General features: G+C 37.7%; 1 protein-coding gene across 1 annotated transcript; it reads left to right on the top strand.

The window, feature by feature from the left end:
- The first annotated feature begins 20,445 nt into the window (after positions 1–20,445).
- Positions 20,446–20,901, top strand: LOC129248808 (protein GVQW3-like). The gene has a single exon (XM_054888422.1). It carries the CDS (start codon positions 20,446–20,448, stop codon positions 20,899–20,901), a length of 456 nt encoding a protein of 151 aa, XP_054744397.1.
- Positions 20,902–21,108: the final 207 nt, after the last annotated feature.

The raw sequence follows: 21,108 nt of genomic DNA on the forward strand, positions 1-21,108 counted from the left end.
AATGAAAATAAATTTGATTTTTCAACTTAAGTTTTATGCATTATCATCTTCAAAGGAACTGAAATGAATTTTCTGTGAAGCAGGTGAAGATTATGGCAGAGAACGCGCAGGAACAACTAAATGAGCGACTCTGAGCTTCTCTTCTATATTTTTATATTGATATTGTTCCAAGAAATACTGATCTACACTTTTATGTCGCCCCGAACCGAATGTGGTTTTTATCAGAAAATTTTTCATACTCTCGGTGGCTTGCCATTGCCTGACGAAGGGTGCACGCTGTTAGAAACAGTTTTTTTATACTTTAATGTTGAACAAAAAATATTCAACAGCTGTAAACCCTGACAGCTAGTACTCTTTGTTTGTGTTTAGTTACAAAAACTTCTGAAATATGTATCTTGTAAACATTTAATACTAATAATTATTATTAAGAAATTACGCTCTGGAAGCTCCTTTTCACAAGGTAAAATACTTTCCACGGAAGTTTTTCGGGAATATGGATTTTTGTTAGTGAAGAGTTGTCTAGGTTGCAATTGAAACTGTGAATTTGCAAGTCAATGCCGATGTAACTGTACTCGTGAGAGATTCCTCTTTGAGGCAGCATCTCGAAGAAATATCCATTCGAATATTCAAGGTTATGTGTATTTATGTATTTGGTGGGACCAAGTTGGTGTTATTTATTATGAACTGTTAAAACCAAGCGAAACCATCACTGGGGATCAGTATCGACTTTAATTGATGCGATTGAGTCGAGCACTGCTAGAGAAGCGGCCGCAATACGCGGAGAGGCATGAAAAGTGATTCTACAACATGACAACGCTCGGCGTCACGTTGCCATACCCTTTAAAACCTACCTGGAAACACTGAAATGGGAAATCCTACCCCACCCGCCATATTTTCCAGATATTGCGCCGTCCGATTATCACCTGTTCCGATCGATGGCACATGGTCTAGCTGACCAGCAGTTCCATTCATATGAAGACATCAAAAACTGGCTTGATCAGTGGATAACCTCAAAAGATGAACAATTTTACCGCGACGGTATACGAGATCTACCAGAGAGGTGGGAAGAAGTAGTAGCCAGCGATTGGCTATTCTTTCAATGATTCGATTGAAGCGATTTTTTCAGAATAAGGTTGTATTTTCATCAAAAAAACAGCGAGAACTTAGTTACGCACCTAATAAGACAAAAAATTGATTTCAACAATATAATTTTAAGGTGTCAAGCTCTTAAAAAACACCCGCTACTATTGAAAAGAAATATATATCTTGCTGAAAATCCGTTCAGTTCTCGTTTGTCGCTATTCGGCTATGTGACGCATATGTCCCAAATCTCTCCGAACCCATCACACTAGGTGATGATCGCTTCCAAAACAGCTACTAATCTCTTAATTACGAGAACGTTACAATTTACGGTAAATTTTCTAAACAAAGCTATCACCTGGCAGGGTCTGATGCACCTAAGAATAACACCAGACGCTAATCTCTGACTTTTATATTACTTAAAATGAAATTTTCGGACAATATAATATTATATTTATCAAAACGAGTGGTAAAAGATTAGATGGTGTTTAAAAAAGCAGCAATAGTAATTCTTGACTACATAAGAACTAAGTAGCGAACTTGAGCCGGCTTTTTCCCTAATGTTTCTATCATCTACGTAGGAAAAAAGCAGTCATAATTTCATCAGGTGAAAAATTAAACAGCACTTACTTATGTAAGCATGCATGTGGCATGTGTTTGAATAAATAAATTACCATTGCCACAGCCACCATTCGATGCAAATGCAACCTAAATTTATCAAGCGTGAAGAACTGACTTATCACCAATAAATGTGCATTTGAATTTATTCATTTGTAAAAGCGCAGCGCCGCAGAGGCAATCAAATGCAGCGGCAGGCGACACGCAAGTGCATTGTATCCCATTGAACTCTATCTCTCAACCAACGCAACGCCTACCATATATTAAACATTAGGCCGGGTCGATTTGTGGGGGAGCAATAAAATCGCCCATTGCTCTGTGAAAATCATATTCTAGGGATCAAAATAAGAAACTTTGCCGAAGGAACCATACCTCTAAAATGAATTCTGATGTCCCCCAATTTGGGTCGAACTTTTTAGTTTCTTTTCTCATGTAAAGACCAAAAATGGTGATATTTTGAAATGATTGTATGGGGAACCCCCCAGAGGAGTTCCAGGGGGTGTGCCACTGGCATGGGTGGATCGGCCGTCCAAAGTTAGTGGGGATCGGTCACACATTTGGACTCGATTGGAGCACTCTAAATGGGTCAAAGTGGGATTTTTCGTTCAACCCAAATTGGGGGACATCAGATTTCGTTTTAGAGGTATGGTTCGTTCGGCAAAGTTTCTTATTTTGATCCCTAGAATATGATTTTTACAGAGCAATGGGCGATTTTCTTGCCTCTTCAGAAAAGACACTAAAAGTTCGATCCAAATTGGGGGACATCAGATTCGTTTTAGAGGTATGGTTCCTTCGGCAAAGTTTCTTATTTTGATCCCTAGAATACGATTTTCACAGAGCAATGAGCGATTTTTAAATCGACCCGCCCTAATGCATATCTATTTGTTAAGCTGAGGCAGTTAAAGCGCCAGGTGTATACAAATCCGCTTTTTGGTGCTGTTGGAGGTGCCGTCGCTGGGGTGCCGGCAAGATGACGACATTAAGCGCGTGCGCTTGCAATAACATGTTCGCACACACACATATATATATTCATATGCGTTCTCACCTACTCACCCACTGGCTGGCTACTGGTTTCTGACTGATTGGTGACCTAAAAAGCGGCATTAGTGCTTTTTTTATATAATATTTGCCTGTGTGCGTGTGTGTCAAATGAGTGAGCATAAAAACGTTTTGCTAGCACGGCGCACAAGTGACAGTGACAGCGTCAACGTCGACGCCAACAACACCGCTACTACTTGGTTGGCAACAACAAAGGGGTGATGCGACTGCCAAGCGCGCCTGTTACCGCTGCTTTGTCGACGTTGTACTATTTAAATGTATGCTACTGTGCTATTGCAAATTGTTGTTTTGAATTTTTATTGCCTATTCATTTGTTTCTTGCTGTTACAACAACATAATCCCTATTCTATTTAGTTAGTTATTGCTGTTTTTGCTGTTATTGGTTTTTTATAATAGTTTTGTGAGTGACACCTGAAAGGGGGGCGTGTTAGTGTTGGCTTGTGTTGCTCGCATCCTTTATTTTAACTCTTATTCTTGCTTATCTTTACTGCCTAGTAAATTATTGCTCTTAACTGTGAATCTGTTTATTTGCTACTGGAAAAGTGGGTAACGCAGTTAATGCGCCGTTAAGAATGCAAACGTGCGGCTCACCGAAAAATAGTTTGCAACTTAATTTTTTAGACACTCAAATATTTATAGCTCACGCCTAGTTTAAAAATAAATTGAGTTTGTTCGGATTGTTCAGAAGAGCAGAGACAAGACAATTGTATGGCTGAACATATAATGAAATAACAACTAAGGCAATGAGGTAGTAGCAAAAACTGTTAATATACAATCGAATAAAAAAACTTCAGAAAAAAGTAAATCTAATATTATGGGTTAAAATATTGTACAAGGGATAATAAGTGCATGGTCATAAGCTCAATGCATTGATGCACTAATTAAACAAAAATGTGGTCGAACTAAATTAACATTGAATATATCCCAATTAACAATTAAATTATTCTAGTCAGACATATGGTATCCGTACTAGAACAAAAGCTTAAAAAACTTTAGCACTATACACGGGATACCCTACTAAATACTTGTACACTAATCATCAGCTACAAAAGTTTGCAAATATGAAACGAAAGAGTAGATACCACTAAACCGAGGACAAAAATGCGACTCCCTATGACATTCATAGAGAGTTAAATTCCCAACCACCGATTGCGACATCGGAGTCCAAACACGCCCTATTGCAGAGGAGGAGCGTCAGTTGCTTCTTGAGAGTAGCGTAATTTTGGCTCAAGTACATTCTGGATTTTCAAGTACAATGGTACCACATTTACTTAACATTTTTAATAGCTTCATTCCCGATGTACCTTATTCACCTTTTGCATCTTTTTTCCGCTTTCTACCACAAAAGATAAATATACTATGCCGTTGGTTTGCAGTGAACACATATTCAGTGCGATCCATCCTAGTACATCTGAGAATACTACTTTTGAGGTTATATTGTATGCTATTATAACACAGAACTCTAGTAGCTTTGAAAAAAAAAAAACTTTGGGATACTAATGAGACCCATTTAGCTTTCATATGATAGAACGTTTTTTACTCAATATCTGTTTAGAATATAATACAAATTGGCTGGAATTCGACAAATTTATAAAAATGAAATTTCGCAAGAACTAAAACAAATTAAGAGTTTGGAAATATGGACAATAATCTCGGTATATCGAATACTTTGCTCATAAAACTGGCATCAAGAGCTACAGCAAAGTCTTCAGAGAGGAAAAGTTGTGCCAACAACAAAGTAACAGCCAAATCAAATACATTTCCATTGAAAAACGACGTCTTTGACGAGAGTTACATATCTTTACCTCTCTATCATATGTTTAGGTTTACAATAGCTGCCACAAAGCTAAAACATTCAATAAGTAATAAATTCGATAAAAACATTAAAATGTACAGCAATTAATTATTTCCTGCTGGGTATCATAAATACATTTTTTGCCACAGTTTTCGTATGATGGTCTTTTATACAAAATTATTGGGGGGCTTCCTTTCTTTCATTTTTCTACTTATCCATTACCTTTTTAAATATATTTCCGAAAAATAATACCAATTAAAACGGACGCTTACCTGAAAGGAAAGAAGTAGAAAAATATTTATATATAAAAAAAGATATTTGCAAACATAGAAAAACTCTGTGGAAATATTATATTTAAAAGTATAAAGGTCAATTAACTAACGGATAAATTGGTCCTAGATATAATCTTTTTTGTTGTTATTGTAGCTGGAGTGTGTTGATCTTAATAATAATTTCTTTCTAACTCTTTCAGAAATTTACCATTAAAGACTTCGCTTACAACATTATCTTTTTGTGGGATAAGTTTTTATTTTTTTATATTTATTTTATATTTTTTTTAGGAAACTGGCATATTTCTTTTCTCAACTTGAATGTCTCTGACTAAACTTACACTCTATCACTCTTTCTAGGCCTAAATACTAAAATTAATGAGAAAAGTGTGTGGAAATTTGCAACTAAACTAAATGAGTATTAATTACTATCGAGTATTTTCCACATAATTTGAAAAAGCTGAAAAAACTACTTTGTGAGAACTGGGTAAAGTACTGGGGAGAATCAAAAAGAAATCATCTGCAATCTAGGTTCCACATGAACGAGTATGGGTATTTATTAGTTGTTACTCGAAGACCACATTAACAATTATATATAAAGGGGTTTCCAATAAGAGTTGTTATTCCCGTAAAAGATCAATGGTTTCGTTGCTTGTGCGGCAAGTAGCGCCGTCTTGTTGGAAATAAACGTTGTCCAGATCAATACCATCAATTTACGGCCATAAGAAATCGTTAATCATCTCTCGATAGCGCAATCCATTCACTGTAACTGTTGCACCAGCTTCATTTTCGAAAAAGTAAGGTTCAATGACTCCGCCGGACCCTAAACCGCCCCAAACAGTTACACGTTGAGGATAGAGAGGCCTTTCAATAATAAATCTTGGATTTTCTGAGCACCAGATCCAACAATTCTGCTTGTTAACGAAGCCACCGAGGTGGAAATGGGCCTCATCACAGAAGATAATTTTTCGATAGAATTCCGGATCATTTTCATGCATTTCAACGACCGCATCAGCAAAGACACGACGGTGTAATGACGTTTTTGGAATGTCTAATCCCAAAGAACGACGAGGAATGGACAAACCTGGGGTTTCTTTAACACTTTCGGCTACAACAGCAATATTTTCGGCTGTTCTTGAGCGACGTGCACTGATTTTATTCTTCACATCACTAACTTGCCCCAACAGCTCGAATTTTTGCACCAATTTCTGTATTGCGGTCTGACAAGGTCCTTCTCGATGACCCAAATATGTTGGAGTTTTACGAACTGTCTCTGCCAAATTTTCATCACTTGTATAGTGAATTTTAATAATTTGAACGCATTGTTTAAGCGTGTATCGCTCCAGTTTTATTAATGTCGTAATTTCTACTTATCAAGTATCAAAAAATGACAGCTTCAAAAGTGACATCTACCGAAATAGCGGACTATTCAAAATAACACCTGCTATTTGAAAATTTTTTATATATAATCGGCGTACTCTCTTTTTGGGTGTTTGGCCGAGCTCCTCTTCCTATTTGCGGCGTGCGTCTTGATGTTGGACCTACAGTTGCAAGCCGACTCCGAACGGTAGATATTTTTTATGAGGAGCTTTTTCATGGCAGAATTACACTCGGAGGTTTGCCATTGCCTGCCGAGGGGCGACCGCTATTAGAAAACATATTTTTTTTAATTAAGGTGTTTCACCGAGATTCGAACCTACGTTCTCTTTGAATTCCAAATGGTGGTCACGCACCAACCCATTCGGCTACGGCGGCCAAGTAAGGTAGAAGCAAACTCCCACAATGTGTTGACTAGTTCTAAATTTAATTATTCTCTGATTGGGTCTGTGATTGAAATATTTCAATCTACTTTTGGTGTAGTGCATCGTCATAATATTATATAATAAGAGCAAAAAGTTATAGCAAAATAAGATAGGGAATGAGGTATATGACGAAAAATTTGGAGCGTATACGTTACAAATGTGCATAAATACAGGAAATAACGAAATTTATCTCATTTTATTTAAATTTACCGTAAAATGCCTTAATAAAGCGTAATGTTCACAATCTAACTCTAGCTAGTAAAATAATTAGAAGAATTTTTCTGAGCCCAATGAACCTATTTTCTAGTTATATGACAGTTTTTTTTTGTGTAAGGTACCTCCTTTTGTAGAATAAAAGATTTGGAATATTTCGGGGCCATAAATGACACACTCTAGCTTTTAGATTTTTTCAGTGGAAAATTTCCAGTTTTTTTGGCAAAGTACTTGACCCCTATAGAAGCCACTTTTGCGACATCAAGAAACAGTCCTAAATACCTCTTCAACAATCGCTTGGTACCAGGTCTGGACTATAAGGCAGACGCGACAGGATCTCGCTTCGCTCTCTAGAACTCAGATGCATAGATATATACAATTTGCTAATTTGGCGGCTACTGGTCAATAGCTGGTTTCAATCCAAGTTCATATTGATATCCAAATTTTGTGTTTGTTCCGACATAAATAGTTTGTAGAGAATGATTTTCCTTCAAACACAAAACACACAGAAGAATCTTCTAAGCCGTTAATTCGGGACTTGCGATCACTTGGGCCATCTCACCACGCGAGTTACCAGCCGCTAAAAATCTTAGCAGACTTCGCATTTGAAACTGAATTTGGGTTCATAAACAGCTAAACTTTGTTTTAACTCTTGTTTTCATCTTTCACCTTGCATTTAGTGGTACATAACCAAGAATGTGTTCAATTTCCGTTGTAATACCCAACTGGCTTCATCAAATAAACCACAAGATATGAATCACTATTTGAATCTAGCGTAAATGGCTTGAACGATTTTCTTCGAATAAATGGGTTTTCTGCGAGAACTTTTCTTATTGAAAAACCCCATATTTTGAAAAAAGATAAGTATTCATCCAGAAGGAAGTTCAATCTTCAACTTCCCTTCAAAAATTTAATAAATTTTTTCATGACTTCTTATTCGCACAAATAATAATAGCAGTGATCTCGAGTTTAAAATTCCTAATACACCAAAAAACATTACTTACCGGTCAACTAACTAAATAATTTTCCGCAGCCAAATCCTGCACACATACGCACATTCATAAGTTCAACTCTGATTGCATCTTGCTGACCAGTTAACCAACAACAAACAATAGCAACACATTGGTGGAAAAACAAGTTGGCGTTGTAGAAAAAAGTACAAAAAGATGAACAAAATAAAATAAATAAATGGAGTAGAAAGTAAAATAGAACGAAGTAACAGCAGAAGATGAAAAACTTTTTTATAAGTAAATAGCAAAGCAAAACAAAAATCGGTTAGAAACTGGTGAGCTTGAAAAAAGCCTCTAACGAAGCAAAGAGGAAGTGAATTTTGTGATGTAAAAAGTAAAATGTGCAGTTGTTTGAACAGGTTCGGTCCAGTTGGAGAGGTTGTTAAGTGAATAGGTTTGCTAGAGCATGTAAATATAGGTGGTTAGTGTCATGCGGTGTACCTTCTGAATGTGTCCCCTGCATCACCTTCACAATCAGGCTTCACTGCTCCCAGTCAAGAAGCACAACAAAATGCTCTGAAAGCAGTTTCTTCCAGCTACCGAAGGTATCACCCCTACCGACATTTGCTAGAGCCACAGCCACCGCCCAGGCACGTCAGGAGGCATCTCTTTAATTGCACTGACGAGATCTACGACAAAATACAACTGCAACTACTGGACCAGTTAGTATACAGACCATAATTAAACGGCATTCATCGGGAAACCCATACTCTCTTCCTAAACTCCCGATCTTGGTATGCCGTTATTGGAGTCCAGCGACCACCTATTGCAGACGGTGAGCTTCTGTTGAGCTTCAGCTTCCACTTACGTCCTGCATATTGTAGTAATGTTGGCTTTCAATGCCTCAATGGAAGCTGGTTTATCCATAAACTATTTAGACCAAGGTGTAATATCACACAATCCTGGTAACCAATCCTCTGGTCCGAGACAAGAAATAAATTACTCACCGAAAAGACGGTGCAGTAAATCTATTATTTCATGGGCTGTACGGTAAGTAGCACCGTGTTGCATCTTGTTGAAAGCAAATGTTGTGGAGATCACGGGCTTTAATATCCGATGACTACTCCAGCCTATAGGCCGCACCAAACGTTTGCTTTCAATGGATGTAATGTTATTGAATGGCTTTGGGTTGCTCTTCAGTCCAAATATGGCAGTTTTGTTCAGCGACGTAGCCATTAAGTCACAAAAGGGCCTCAATGCTCTACACCATAAGTTGGTTCGAGCGCGCAATGAACGCTTCTTACAGAGCGTCTTTTTTCGTAACACAATTGTACGATTTGAGGTGTGAGTCATTCCATGATGAAATGTCAATGCATACTGAAAAAAATTATGTATTTAGTTTGACAGTAGTCACGCGTGATCTGTCAAAAAACCCTATTGGAAAAAGTACTTTACATGCATATAAGCATGTTTTTTGTTTTTCTATAGCTTTTTCTTGAAGGCTTTCGGAAAGCAATCAAACCATTGCCTATTATAAATTATTTGCTAATTAAATAGCTGATTGAAGCTACACTTGCAAAAGATTAGAGCATTTTCATTAAAAGCAAACAAGAGAGTGAACACGCTGCCACGCTGCCGTACTGACTAACTGGCTAGTTGTCTTGAACGTTTGAATTGAGAAGCCAAATGCCAGGGTGCTGGCTTTAATAAAATTCCACCCAAATGGAACTTTAACCTTCGAAGTGATTGTGATTCAGTTTCTGCTTTTAAAATTCATGCCACGGATTGTTTCTACTAAGATAGCCGCACTCGAAAATAATATGTAGTTCTCGAAATCTAAAGCTTTTTGCATGTCCCTCTTACCTCCACCTCAACTATTCCGCCGTTATTTCATTTCGCCCATGATGGCTTAGCGGAAATAGAAAATATGTACATTTGTAAAACATTTACTTCACTCAGCCGCTGGTTGTACGCGGTCTTCGTAAACCGGTCTCAGATTGAGGCGTAGGGTCATTGATGTTGTTCTGCTCGAATTTTGATTAATGTTCATGCACTTCATGTTTCCCCATGCACCTATAAACATAAACCCGTACATTCAGGTATATATGTATTTGCATAAATTGTTGTAAATGTTACCTTAGGTGGGTATGAGTACAATTGGTGTTGGTATTAAACATTAAAAGAATGCTTCGGGCGAAAGTTGAATGTCAGAGAAGAAAATTAAAACCACAACAAGTAAACGAATAATTCTGGAGGGGTCTAACATTAATCAAAATAACAGATTTGTAAATGAGTAATTCTGCATAAAATACACCCTTTTCTGATTGTTTTAAAATGATGCAACCAAAGCGATCAATTATAACAACTTAAATGTACATATATTTGAAGATGACGATTTAGTTGGCCTGTGTGCAATCTTATTGGAGTGAAAGCAGAGAATAGGTTTATGTATAATGGTCAAAAAATTACTTAACGAATTTTGTAGTAATGATGGCAATCATCTTTTGGACTTTGTATATTAACTGGTCAATCCGCTTTGCTGGAGAATCCCAGGGACCCTGCATCGCTTAGCTCCGTAATGTCTGTATTCTTGTTCTTGAGCGATAACCGATTCATCGACTTTTGCCGAGTAGAAGCGTGCCAGTCATTCGGTGCTAACCGGCACCAGTTGGGCACATTAAGTGCAGCCAAGTTCTTCTCTACCTGATCCTTCCAAATGCAAAGCAGGTCTTTTCTTCTGCTTTCACCAGCTGGTACCTCATTTAATACTTCAGAGTCGAAGCGTTGGCATGTATTCGAACGACGTGACGTTGCCAAGCAGCTCATTGTCTCATCGTTTGCGATACTCGCCGTCGCCAACTTGCAAAGGTTCAAAAATTATCCGCAGAATCTCTCAAACATTTCAAGGGGCGCCTCATCGGATATTGGCATCGTGCAAACTTATGCATGATAAGATCCTTGTAGGGTGGTGGTTACCACTTCGTTTGTATGGGTGTAGTGTTGTAGTGATGCACAAGGTGCATGATCGTCTCTTCCATTTCTTCATCCACACAGCTTCTGCAGGAGTCATACATCTACACACCTAGCCTACTCTTGCGAGCCACCAGAACGGATTCCAGTCAAATCCTGATTACGGCATACTGGAGTTAAACAGACTGAAATTGGGCTCACGCAGCGAAACTGAGTCACTATGATCGGAGTACGTGAAGTGTAGTCTAGCTGAATCGACTGGCAGAAGGGTTTACTGCTTCTCCAGCCTATTAAAACTCAGCAGGTCTCACGATATGTTCAATGCCTGGTGCTGCTTTTGGTGTTCACGTAGTTTGGGTTGCGATGACTGCCTATTAGTTCCGGTCTAAAGTCTGGCTCTGAGCACTGCACCTCATAGATAGCAAACGGAAACTTCTTATACTAGCGGAGATAGTTGTCTGCCTATAGTACAGTGCACTATTATTATAAAAATCAATGCGCTAAGGCAAAGCTTATTTTAGCTCGCAGATATTCTGCGCGGTTAGGCGATTTGAGAGGCGGTGACAATTGTTGGGCAATTCTACTGGTGGGTTCGTTATGCTAAGTTCTAAGTTTTCATTAGGATGTTTAGTGCTGTATCTCGGTATTAAGTTTCTCACTGAAATATTCGTCCATTTAATATTTTAAATTTTTTAAGAAAATATGTAAACATTAAAAAAACGTGGTTCCTATACTGGATACGGTGGAGCAATGACTATCCGCTGACATTCCAAGAGGTCACTCTAATACATTCACCTCTCGACCACGAGCAAGAAACCTATCTTCACACTCATCTTTTAAAAGTCACTCAATTGTTGTTGTTTTTTTTGTTCTGTTTACGAAGCCGATAGCTGCCTCTACGGTGTTGCTCTTATTGTTCTTTTTTTCTGTGCCATCACTTAGCCTGCAATCTGTCAATCAGTCAGCCAAAGAGGTCATTGACTGCAGCCGAATGAATGCGCAGTGACTGACCTACCTATTTAATAGCGATGAAGAAGAATACCAAAATTTAAGAAAATTACAAAAACAACAAAAAACGGAATAGTTAATAATTAAGTTAAGCTTATGTTAGAGTATGCATAACAAGTTTGTAAACATGAGCGAAATAATTAAAAAAATTAGATTTTCTGTTTTCTTTAGTATAGTTAGAAAAATAGCAATAGACTGGTAACCGTATTATGTTGGAGCTTTAAAAAAAAAGTAAAAATACAGATTCGTATGTGTGAGCGCCATAGGCAAGTGGTTTGTGTGAGTTCACCAAACGTATGGTACCAGATTCGATACCCACTATGGACATGGAAACGCGAGTTTTTGAAAAAATTCTTTTGAGAGCGGTAGTCCCTCTGCAAGCATTAGCAAACCCCCCAAGTACATTCCTAAAAAACAAATGCTTCGAAAGTGGAATAAAGCTGTAGGTGCTTCGATTTATAGAACAATAACAACAATAACGACACAAACCACAAAGCGGTGGAAAATCTCTCTCATATACCTATGTAGTCAGAGGTATATAAAAGCAGTCTTATTGAATTTTCTGGAGTAGGGAGCAACATAAAAAAGCCGCAACTTTAATACAGACAAAGGCACAGGCGCAACGTCTAAGAAGTTTTTTAAATTAATTTTTTTATACAACCTTACGTTCTTGTTGACGTAAAAAAAAATAATTACACTTATGTTTAATGTAGTACAAAATCATTCGACACTGCATTGAAGTTCACTGCAACAGCTGGCGGCGAACGGCTGTCGGCGTCTGGCAATTAGAAGCGAGGTAGTGTAATGCTTCAGTAAGCGCTGCCATTACAAATGACTGTTTATACATATGAATAGTTTATGCCGGGGAAAAAACGGCACTGCAAGCAATGAATGAAATATGGTGTGTAAAAAAATCTAGACACAAAACGGGCCATGCTCCAGCAATTTGTGGAAAATTAAAATTAAAAATGGGTTCTGAAGAAAGAACTTTCGTAGGCGACCGGCAAATATTTTGTAAAGTGACTGAAATGCTGAAGCGGCAACACCTAATTGTATATAGTTTGCATACAACTGAGCTGTGAAGTGACTGCGGAGTAACAAAGTTAAGAAATGAGAACAGACTGATGCTAAGTAGCTGAGGGAAAAAAGCTGTGAAATGTGTGTATATATGTACATTTAGTATACTCTTAACAGTTTTCTGTAATTTTTGAATTTCTACCTCTTCCTTGTAGTTATGGATCTTCCAGCGGGCTATTATCATCATCATATCATATCATCACATGGTGCTGCAGTCCAAATTTTCCAAGTGATGAACTATGCCTACATATGCACATGAATATATAACTGCCAATTATATTCATGTGTGAATATTAGGGTGCTTCGCAAAAAAAGAAGAAAAATAGAGCATTTTGCTCCTTGAATATAAAATATATTATAAAGGGTTTTTCAATAAGGGCGGGTAGATGTTGTAATAGAATAAAACAATCTGTGTGTGAGTTATTGACAAAATTATTTTTTTATTTGAAAGGCGCATATATGCCATTAAGTGTGGAATATGACATCATTCAAATGCCCGCCTCGGCTTCTTGCGGTGGAACGGATTCGAGTGGTCCAATTTTCAATGACTCTTCCGCATAGATCCGGCTGAATTTGAGCGATGGCCTGTGTTATGTTCACCTTTTGAGCATCGGTGGATTGTGGTTTATTTGCAATCGTGTAACTTGCCATGATGATTTGGCATAAACAACTGAATAATAAACAAAAGATTTGACAGATGCCACCAAAACAAAATGGCTGCCACAGGGCACCAAAATCGACCCGCGCCAATTGAAAAACCCGTTATTTTAAGTCATGCGCCAACATTTTTCGGAAAAATATGAACATTTACGTAAGCTCAACCGATTTTAATATATCTCTCAAATCGGGTTTTCCAGTTATTAAAAATATTTGTTCTAAAAGATCACTCCAAATAATAGAAAAGCTTAAGGTTAATATTTCTACATAAAAATGTTTAAAAATTTCAACAACGGAATGAAAATAATTAGATTTTTTGGAAGTAACTTCAAATCGGCTTAGCTCACGTAAAGACAACCTTAATGTACACACATGCTTGCATGTAACGTTCTTTCCAATGCTGTTAACTTATTTAAATAATCTGCATTTTTGGACCACTTCAAGTCGTATCAATAGCTACTTGTCTACTGTTCTTGTCCCATCGGCCCTCTTCTATCGGTTTATTCAATTCAGCAGTTAATATTGCTTGGTATTGCATCCGTCTTAGGAATTTAGCTTTGTAGGCCAACTTCGAATACTGCTGTTGCATGAAATTTGCAGGTTCCCCCACTAGAACTTTTTAAATTATAATTCTGCACCATTTTTCATTCTACTTGAATGCCCTTTTAACGGTCTAAGTAAATTCTCACCCGGCCGCCGTAGCCGAATGGGTTGGTGCGTGACTACCATTCGGAATTCACAGAGAGAACATAGGTTCGAATCTCGGTGAAACACCAAAATTAAGAAAAACATTTTTCTAATAGCGGTCGCCCCTCGGCAGGCAATGGCAAACTCCCGAGTGTATTTCTGCCATACAAAAGCTCCTCATAAAAAATATCTGCCGTTCGGAATCGGCTGAAAACTGTAGGCCCCTCCATTTGTGGAATCAAGACGCACACCACTAATAGGAAGAGGAGCTCGGCCAAACACCCAAAAAGAGTGTACGCACCAATTATATATATTATATATATATATATATATATACATTTTTACCGGTTGATATCATGCGTTAGTCGTTTTCGTTTTCTTTCAAGGGTTACTTAGTTACATTAACTGAAAGCGAGTGACCTTAGAATTAAATGCTTTTCTCGAAACAAAGAAGGGCTCTTTTTGCGTCTGTTGACACCAAGACATACTTTCAAAGCTAAGGTAGACAGAATAGTCATAGTCCCCTCAGTTGTTGCACAATATCTATGTGGTTGTAACCCACAGTCAGTTCTTTGTTCTATCGCCCTTACAAAGAAAACGGCGATGGTAACGTTCATAATACTTTTAGAGGACCTTTTATCGTCCGCGCTGCGTTAAAAAGTGTGATGCGTGTGATGAGAGTGTTAAAAACTATTCCCAAGTGATTTCAAGGCTAGTTCGTGATATGAACAATTGTACAACATCTGAGCATATCACGTTCGCCATTGAGGCACTCGCCGTTGTTGGAGAGTTCGTACGGCTACGATATTTCCATCGGTATAATTGCTCGTTATCTAGAAAAATTACGAAAATTTGGGTATTGTGAATCACCTGGTACACTTTTAATTTTTTTTATTCGAATTGATTTTTGTATTGCATTGTAGTTCTTATTATTGAGTATTATTATAAGCAATTTCAGCGAGTTATTTCGTAGTGGCATAAATCTCTTTCGATTGTTATTTCCAACACATTATGGTAAACCTTAAATCGCTAACTCTTAAGGGACAAAACCACTCTGTGATTTTCGTAATAATTATTTTTTTTTTGGTTTATAAAATAGTTTAGGGTCTATATATGGCAGGGTAACTTGTTTTAGTTAAGTTCAGTGTTCTTTAAAAATTTAAGGCGTTATTATCGTAATCACTTTTTATCAAACAGGCCAGCAAAATTTCTTAGAATACTTTTGCGCGCCCTGTTTCGAAATTTGCTAGCAGCAATTACAACCTTTCTCTTTTATAAAAAGGTTGCCACTCACTTTTTATCGACTATGACTAGAAATCGAAATAATTTTTTATTTTCAGCAAAATTTGACAAATAGAAGCCTTAAGTGCTTTCAAACCACCAAACTGAAAATATTCAATGTATGTGTTAAATCAGTGTTGCTATATGGGTGCACCACTTGAAAGATTACAATGAAAATCACAAAACGCCTTATAATTTTCATCAACCGCAGCCTTCGGCGCATAGTACGAATCTTCTGGCTCCGTAAACTAAGCAACTTCGAGTTACTTAGGATTACCAATCAGGTCGAGATTGCTTGTGAAGTGCGGAAAAAGAAATGGCAATGGATTGGTCACACACTTCGAAAAGATGACAATAACGTGGCAAACTAAGCGTTAACGTGGAACCTGTTCCGACAAAAAGGAAAATCTCGTACAACCTGGCGAAATTCAACCGAATCCGAAATGGCAACTCTTATCTTATCATGGAACGAACTGAGGGTTATGCGCAAGACCGTACTCACTTGTGATCTGTTGTTGACGCCTTATGCTTCACAAGGAGTTAAAGGAAAATATATAATATATATAAAGGGTTTTCCAATAACAGGTGTTATGAATAAATGGATTGCGCTATCGAGAGTTGATTCACGATTTTTTATGGCTGGAATTGGATGGTATTGATCTGGACAACGTTTATTTTCAACAAGACGGCGCTACATGCCACACAAGCAACGAAACCATTGATCTTTTACGGGAAAAGTTTCTGGACCGTGTTATCACGAAGAGGGGATCTCAATTGGCCACCGAGTTCTTGTTATTTAACACTTTGTGACTTTTTTCGTTGGGGCCATTTGAAAAAGAAGATCTACGCCAACATCCCAGAGTCGATTCAAGGCCTCAAAGATGAAATTCGTGAGGCTATCGAAGACATAAGGCAGCCACTTTGCAATTCGGTTATGGAAAATTTCATGAAAAGGATATTTTCCTGTAAGCGTGGTCGTGGTGCTCAGTTGCTTCACGTTATTTTGCAGTATTAACGACACACCTTCCTCTTTATAATGAATTAAACATCCGATCATTTATATTAAAAAAATAGCATTTTTCTTTGAATATCAAAATAACACCTCTTATTTAAAACCCTTTATATATTAAATACTTTCAAATTCAAAAGTTTATGATTTTTTAAAACTGTTGATTATTATCCTACGTCTTATGACGTGGAATAGAAAAAAGGCAATCTCAAAGACTTGCCAAGCCTCTAGTGTTACTTTTCAACAGAATGAAAAGGAAAGTGTTTATACTTCAATATGCATTAAATAAATCTACTGACTGAAAAAATGTTCTAGACTTTTCCATACATCCAAAATAAATCGCCATCGAAGAGTTGCAAATGAACAAAAAGAAAAGCTTAGTGGAAAAAATTATTAATTGCCTATTGGCATTTCATTATTCAAAATTATTTCACAAAACAAATTAAGTAAAGTAGGTAATTATATGCAACAAAAAAATTATACTTTCAAATAACATACGCATGCCTCAACGATATGCATAACTCTATAATACATTGCCACTAATATGACAACAAATCGTGATAACAGATTTTTCATATTACAACAAAATAGGTGGCATGGCGGCGGGCACAGTTGCAACAGCTGAAACTCTCCGCAGAGGCAGTTAAAAAAGAAAGAAAAAAATAAACATAAATGAAGAATTGCAAAAAGCAACCAAGCCAACCGCAAAGCACCTATTTATATTGGCACTCGTACACGTAATAAATATGCATATTTGTATGCACCGTGGTGTAAGTATATACATATTTTGCTAAGGTCTCCCTGCACCTAGTTGCTGTGTCTTTCTCAGGCTTTTGCGTTTCGCTGCCGCTGCTGGCCAATGGGCTTGCGGTTATTTTTTTCTGTCTACTGTAGACAAGGCTAAGGAAAGCAAGGCAGTCGCCACCGCGGCCGCGTGACATGCAACACGGTAACATTTTGTGAACCACTCAATTTATCTGATTTGCGCAGGCGCAATACAATGTAATGCCGAAGAAGAAAAAAATTAAAAAAGTAGTAAAAATATCTAAAAATAAGCAGAATAATAAAAAGTTGTAAAGGCAAGCAAAAACAAATGTGGCAAACTCGCACGACTAGAAGAAGGCATTTTTGACTGCTGCGTTCCAATAGATTTTCGTTTTTGTTTTGCTTTGTATTTGGGTTGGAATTTTTTACGTTTATTTTTATTTTTTATTTTTACGGTCATTTGCACTCAACGATTTTTTTTACTTTTGAAGTTTTCTATAAAAGTTTTTATTAAAATTATCTCTATTTTTTCTTTGCTTAATTTGAAATAATTTTGTTTTGTATGAGCACGTGGAAGTGCTTCACCTGTATATGTAATATATATATATAAGGTTGTCAAAAAAGTCTTGCGGTATTTTTATTGAATTTTCAATTGTTCATAAAATTGGTTATAATAATGCGATTTAAGTCAAATATGCGTCGTTTTGTTCGATGACGAGTTCTCAACGAGATGCCAACTTCATAATGCCCCTCCCTATTGGCAAAAAACTCGGAGAGCCAATTTTCACAGGACTCTCTTGAGGACAACTTCCGACTACCAAGCTCGTTCGCCGTGGACAGAAATAGGTGGTAAGCACTTGGTGCGAGATCCGGACTATACGGTGGATGCAAAAGAACCTCCCATCCGAGCTCCCGGAGCTTCTGGCGCGTCACCAAAGATGTGTGTGGCCTGGCGTTGTCCTAATGGAAGACAATTCGGCCTCTGTTGATCAAAGATGGCCTCTTCTGCATGAGTGCTGCATTCAAGCGGTCCAGTTGTTGGCAGTACAGGTCCGAATTGAGCGTTTGGCCATAGGGGAGCAGCTCATAGTTGATGATTCCCTGCCAATCCCATCAAACACACAGAAGAACCTTCCTGGCCGTCAATCCAGGCTTGTCTGCCGATGGGCGACCGCTAAGAGAAAAAACTTTTGCTTCATTTTCGTGTTTCACCGAGATTCGAACCTACGTTCTCTCGGAATTCCGAATGGCAGTCAAGCATCAACTCATCCGGCTACGGCGGCCACCGTATGTAATTACACATATACCAGTATACCAACTTTTATATAAGTTTGTGTAAGAGATTTGGGCAAAGTGAATTTACGGTTTACACCAGGAAGAAATCAGAGTCCATCTCCACTCTAAGAATCGATATATTTGTATACTACTGGTCAAATAGCTGTACCCCTTTCCTTGCACAGATTTTTAGTAAAGATGCATTAGCTAGCGTCCAAAAAAAAAAAGATACACTGTGTTTTAAAATAAGTTGCAGGAAACTATTCTCAATTTTTTTTAATGATATGAAGTACGAACACTAAGTGAAAAATCATAAATTCAAAACTATATCAAGCAGTAATTTTTTTATGTTAGGGCCTTTATAAGTTTTATGTATAACTTTTCTTTATTGACATATCCTGCAACCAACGACTAAAAAAATGACTCTTGAACTAATATTTCAAAAATAGTGGGAGGTGCAAGCAAAAACACATATGTTTTTTAACGTTCCTTAAAATCGAATATCTCGGAAACGGTTAAGTTTTGAACATCTTTTCATATGACCCAATTAATTAGAAATGATTTAATTGATAATGTCCCTTAGTATCTAGGACAACTGTTTTGATACTCTTCATATGCAACAACCTGGTTTCGCAAGCATTGAAAATTTTTTGGGTCGCACCGTATTGTGTGGTAGCGCACCACTTTTGATGCCCTTGCTTATTATCGTTACCGAATCTTATATGATCGGTATAACTGTAACGGTGTTACTGTAACTGCTTGAGTTCACCATTAGTCATTTACCAGGTATGTACTTGCACGATTCGAGCTGAAAACATCACTAATTACATTCACAGTCAGGCATACGAGTACAGGCTCCAAAGTAGCGAAATCGAGAGCTGTGTGGAAATGTAGCTCTGGGATACTTTGGAATGGAAAGGAAGATACAATAGTGCCCATTGCATTTAATGAAAACTTGGAGGATTTTAGTGATAGAGAAATAGATGGAATGTTCCAGATTTTATAAATCTTAACAGTTTGTCGAGGGAAACAGAATGTAACTCGTCCATTCGCAATATATCCGACCCACGAATGTAGCATCTTAGCATGACGAAAGTCGGACACCGGCTGTACTCTCCTCATCAACCAGCAACACCTTGTCGTTTCGCACCAACTGTTAACATGAGTTTATCAATAAAAGTCTTAATGTAACCGATTGTTCCCTGAAATAGGTGCAGGTTCAATTTAAAGCTTCAAAAATCGCAGTTCATCAATTCATCTGCCAGTTCATTGAATAGAACATCACAGTACTCCGGAAGCCATATACGTTTAAAACTTCAATTGCAATGGAATTTAGCCTCAACTATTTTTGAAGAGATGCGTGCAGTTTCTAAGTTATTTAAGGCAGTTTGGCTATCACTACAGACTCCCATTTTAATTTAACGCCATCTTTTGCCAATTATTCAATCCACTTTAGTACTTCTCTGTAGGAATTACTGGGAAAGCAAATCAGGGATTACATTATACCGCAGCGATAACAAATTAGCTGTAGAAGAAACGTTTTGGTTGAGAAGTCTGAAGTGCGTTATGGCCAATACTAGGCAAGACGAACAAAACCGCAGTGCAAGTCATGTCCCAGCCTAGTGATCCAACAAAATATTAGTTTTTTCCGCAGCAGTCATGGCGATGGAGAATATCATCCCTTATGTTGAAATCAGGCTCTGTGTTTGAACCGACTTCAACATTAGGCAATATCCTTCTTATACCTACTAACACATCGGTCAATAAGTCCCCGGTCTGACATATAGAGGGCGCCACTAACATAAAATTAGCTTTATGGTTCGAAAGAACATACCCTTTTAGGTATACTGTCAAATTTGTATGTCATTCGGATCATTATTGTGTGAGTTATTGAAGCTTTAGTGACGCTACTTTTGTTATTTTCAGAACAATGGAAAAAAAAGAATTTCGTGTGCTCATTAAACACTGCTTTTTGATGGGAAAAAATACCGTCGAAGCAAAACAGTGGTTGGACGATCATTATGGCACCTCTGCACCAGGCAAATCAACAGTGATCGACTGGTATGCTGGTTTTAAACGCGGTCGTACGGACACCAGCGATGCACACCGCTCTGGTCGCCCAAATGAGGCAGTTGTTCCCGAAAAAATCAAGCAGGTCCATAAATTGGTTTTGGCCGACCGTAAATTGAAGCTGGATGATATTGCTGACATCGTAAAGATATCAAAGGGAAGTGTTTTCACCATTTTACACGGCCATTTGTCGATGCGGAAGCTATGTTCGAAGTGGGTGCCGCGTTTGCTGACTGTGGACCAAAAACAGCAACGTCTCGATGATTCCGAGAGCTGGCAAAACTGGCATCGAACGTTTGGAAAGGCGTTGGACTGACTGTATAGCCTTAGAAGGAAACTATATTGATGAATAAACTCGAATTTTGATGTAACTCTTGTGTTTTCTTTGTTAGACCGGGGACTTATTGACCGATGTGTTAATGGCTTTCTAATACGTACAAATATCATCGAGTAAAAGTTTGTGCACCTCCAAGCTAAATAAACTATGAAAGAAAAAAATATAGCGTACTATTCACTTAAGCGA

The sequence above is a fragment of the Anastrepha obliqua genome, chromosome 5 (genome assembly GCF_027943255.1).
Source record: "Anastrepha obliqua isolate idAnaObli1 chromosome 5, idAnaObli1_1.0, whole genome shotgun sequence".
NCBI classification, from domain to species: Eukaryota; Metazoa; Arthropoda; class Insecta; order Diptera; family Tephritidae; genus Anastrepha; species Anastrepha obliqua.

Bases quoted from the DNA above. Each gene is read 5' to 3' on its own strand.
- LOC129248808 (XM_054888422.1), top strand. From the start codon at position 20,446: ATGGAAAAAAAAGAATTTCGTGTGCTCATTAAACACTGCTTTTTGATG.